General features: G+C 26.7%; 1 protein-coding gene across 1 annotated transcript in view; it reads left to right on the forward strand.

The window, feature by feature from the left end:
- The window catches only part of LOC107607758 (myb-like protein AA), a 2,779-nt gene continuing 2,186 nt past the window's right edge, over positions 2,353-2,945 (forward strand). The window contains exons 1-2 of the mRNA XM_021106328.1: positions 2,353-2,674; positions 2,879-2,945. Of these exons, the coding sequence (XP_020961987.1) occupies positions 2,515-2,674; positions 2,879-2,945 (227 nt within the window). The 5' untranslated portion in view covers positions 2,353-2,514. The remainder of the gene's footprint in view (positions 2,675-2,878) is intronic.

Consider the following 2,945-nt stretch of genomic DNA (forward strand, 5'->3'; position numbering starts at 1 on the left):
AATTTTAATTTTAATTTTATTTTAGATTTTATAAAAATATTTATAGAATTATATATTATAAATAATAATTTAAAATTAAAAATAAAATTTATTCTTTTAATGTTTAATTTTAATTTAATTAAAATTTTATATTATTTTTAATTATTTCATTAACATAATTATACGAATAATAAAATTTTATTAATTTTATATTAAAATGATATTATATTTTTAAAGTATTAATATCAATTTTATTACATTAATTAATTTTAAAATAAATTTTATTCTAAATTAATTTACTTCTTAAAAATATCAAAAATATATCCTAAAAATAATCCAGCGGAGATGCGAGTCATAAAAAAGAATTACAGCTTGGTTGATATTGGAAACATGTGGATGTATTTAAAGCTCACCAAATCAATATTGTCACTTTTTCAATTAGGGCATGATGAGGACCTTGGTTTTACCAACTTTATTATGCATTAATTTAGGAAAATTTTGCTTTGTAACTTTGTATCTGATTATGCTACACACGTTTTCCTAGTTAAAACTGGATAAGCCAATATGGGCAAAGTTCACTTGATGGCAAGTTAGCTGCATTTGGATTTATGTAATATAGGTTAATATTATCTCCCAACATAAAGTAATCAGATTATTTTGTTTTAAGAAAATATTATCAAATAAAATAAATTTTTTTTAACCAAAAAATAAAGTACCTTAAACAAAAGCAAACACATTTTAACGTTAGTTAAATTACATATTCTTTAAATTTTAAAATTAAATGCCTTTGGTAACAAAAACACAAAACGAAAATATTAATGCCGTTACACTAGAAGAAATTAAAAAACATAAATAAAGCTTCATATCATCGTATATATTATATGCTATACAACATCTGAAGAAAAAGGGGTCATATATATATCGGAAATGTTTGGTAACCAAAGAAAATTAGCCAAAAATAGGCATAACTTACCTTATTTAATATTCATTAATTGTTGCGATAATTAATTAATACTAAATAAGGTAAGTTTTGGCTGTTTTTTTTTTTGTTTACCTAGCATTACCCAATATATATGTTGCTAAAAAGTATTATTGTTGCACAATACGAAAAGAAAGATTTTGGAAGGATTTTATCGCAGGTACATAAATACAATGTTCCATTATTGACTAAGATTGGCAATTCTCCAACCACTTGTTCCATAATTTTTTTTCTTAGAATTGGTTTCAACCCCAGAGATATGTCCCTTTAACAAAAACTATAAGGTAACCAAAACACAAGTGGGTTTAATTATTAACATGCTTCTATGGACTATGGTTAAATAGCTCGAAAACGATTGCCAATAGTAGAAATAAACAAGAGTTTTGTTTTTCTTACTTGTGTCAAAAATAGAGAGGAATTTGATAAAGGTGGACGTTGAAGGCTATAGAAAGAGTAATAATGCTATATATGTGAATTGTATATGTATATGTTGAATCTTAAAGAATAAATTCTTACTTTCCTTTTTGTTTTTTCTTTTAGTTAGGTGTTCAACACCCATTTAATTTGAGACTCACTTAGTATTTTGTGCATAGAAAAATATAACAAAAAATTATAAAGAAATTTGAACTATATAAATAAACAATAATAAAAAAACACTACTCACATATAAAGATTAGGAATATTTTATCATTTTCTAACTAAGAGTTTCAATCTTAGCTACTCTTAGGTATAAAATGTTTTAAAATTTCTGGACCTACATGAAGAATTAACAAAAAATTAGTTACCATTCTCAATCATAAATATTCCGACCATAAAAGGTAAATAAATAAAAAGACTAAGAAAAAATTTTTGACCGAATAAACAACCATTTGTACCTATGAAAGATGAAAACGCTGACATATGTATCCACACTAGATCGAAACTAAACTTGTACCCATGCAAGATGCCCTCCGTGTGACAAAAGTACCCTATCTTTGGAGGATTGGAGTGCCACGTAGGGTATTTTTGTCACACAGAAGACATCTTGTATGGGTATAAGTTTAGTTTCGATTTAGTGTGGGTACATATATCGGTGTTTTTATCTTTTATGGATACAAATGGTCATTTATTCAATTTTTACCATTTCATTCTAGTATTAAAATAAATAAAAAATTTGGAATAACAGTTGGATTGTTTATGTAATAATTTTAACACCAAAGTTAAAATTTTAAAAATTTTTGTGTATCTAGATAATAAAATTTTGAGTATATGGTATTTTAGACGGTGAATAATCACCTAATAAGGTATATATATATTAATTTGATAGATAAATAGTGATGAATAATAAGATAGGGCAGAATAAGAAAGAAGAATAATAATATGTATGTCGTGTGAAGACAACAAAAGTGACTTGCCATCCACAACCCTAAACCAACCCCACTTTCCTATATATCTTCTTTCAGACTTATCTCTCACTGCTTGATGTACAAGATTTCTCTCATTTCTTCTGAACCCAAAAACCTCAACTGTCTACCGTTAATAATAGAAATAATTCATCCAACACAGTAGTACTATCCATGGAGGATTCTTCTAATAATAACAATACTTGTGACGACAGTAAGATTTGTCCCCGCGGTCACTGGCGACCCGCCGAGGATGAAAAGCTTCGCCAACTTGTTGAACAATATGGTGCTCAGAATTGGAATTCCATTGCTGAGAAACTTCAAGGAAGGTCAGGTATATATCGTGTGCATACAAAATTAACTAATATATATTTATATTAAATTATTTTTAATATGTATTTTATATTCTATACGAGTCACTGACTGATTTAGAAACTAATTTTTTTTATAAGGTATGAAGGTTGTAATTATAGTTAATCACAAATTTAATCTGTTGAATTGAGGTGAGTGAAGTTAATTTGTTATTTTTTGTTTATAGGGAAAAGTTGTAGATTAAGGTGGTTCAATCAGCTAGATCCAAGAATCAACAGGAGGCCATTCACGGA

Source organism: Arachis ipaensis, chromosome B07 (genome assembly GCF_000816755.2).
Source record: "Arachis ipaensis cultivar K30076 chromosome B07, Araip1.1, whole genome shotgun sequence".
NCBI classification, from domain to species: domain Eukaryota; kingdom Viridiplantae; phylum Streptophyta; class Magnoliopsida; order Fabales; family Fabaceae; genus Arachis; species Arachis ipaensis.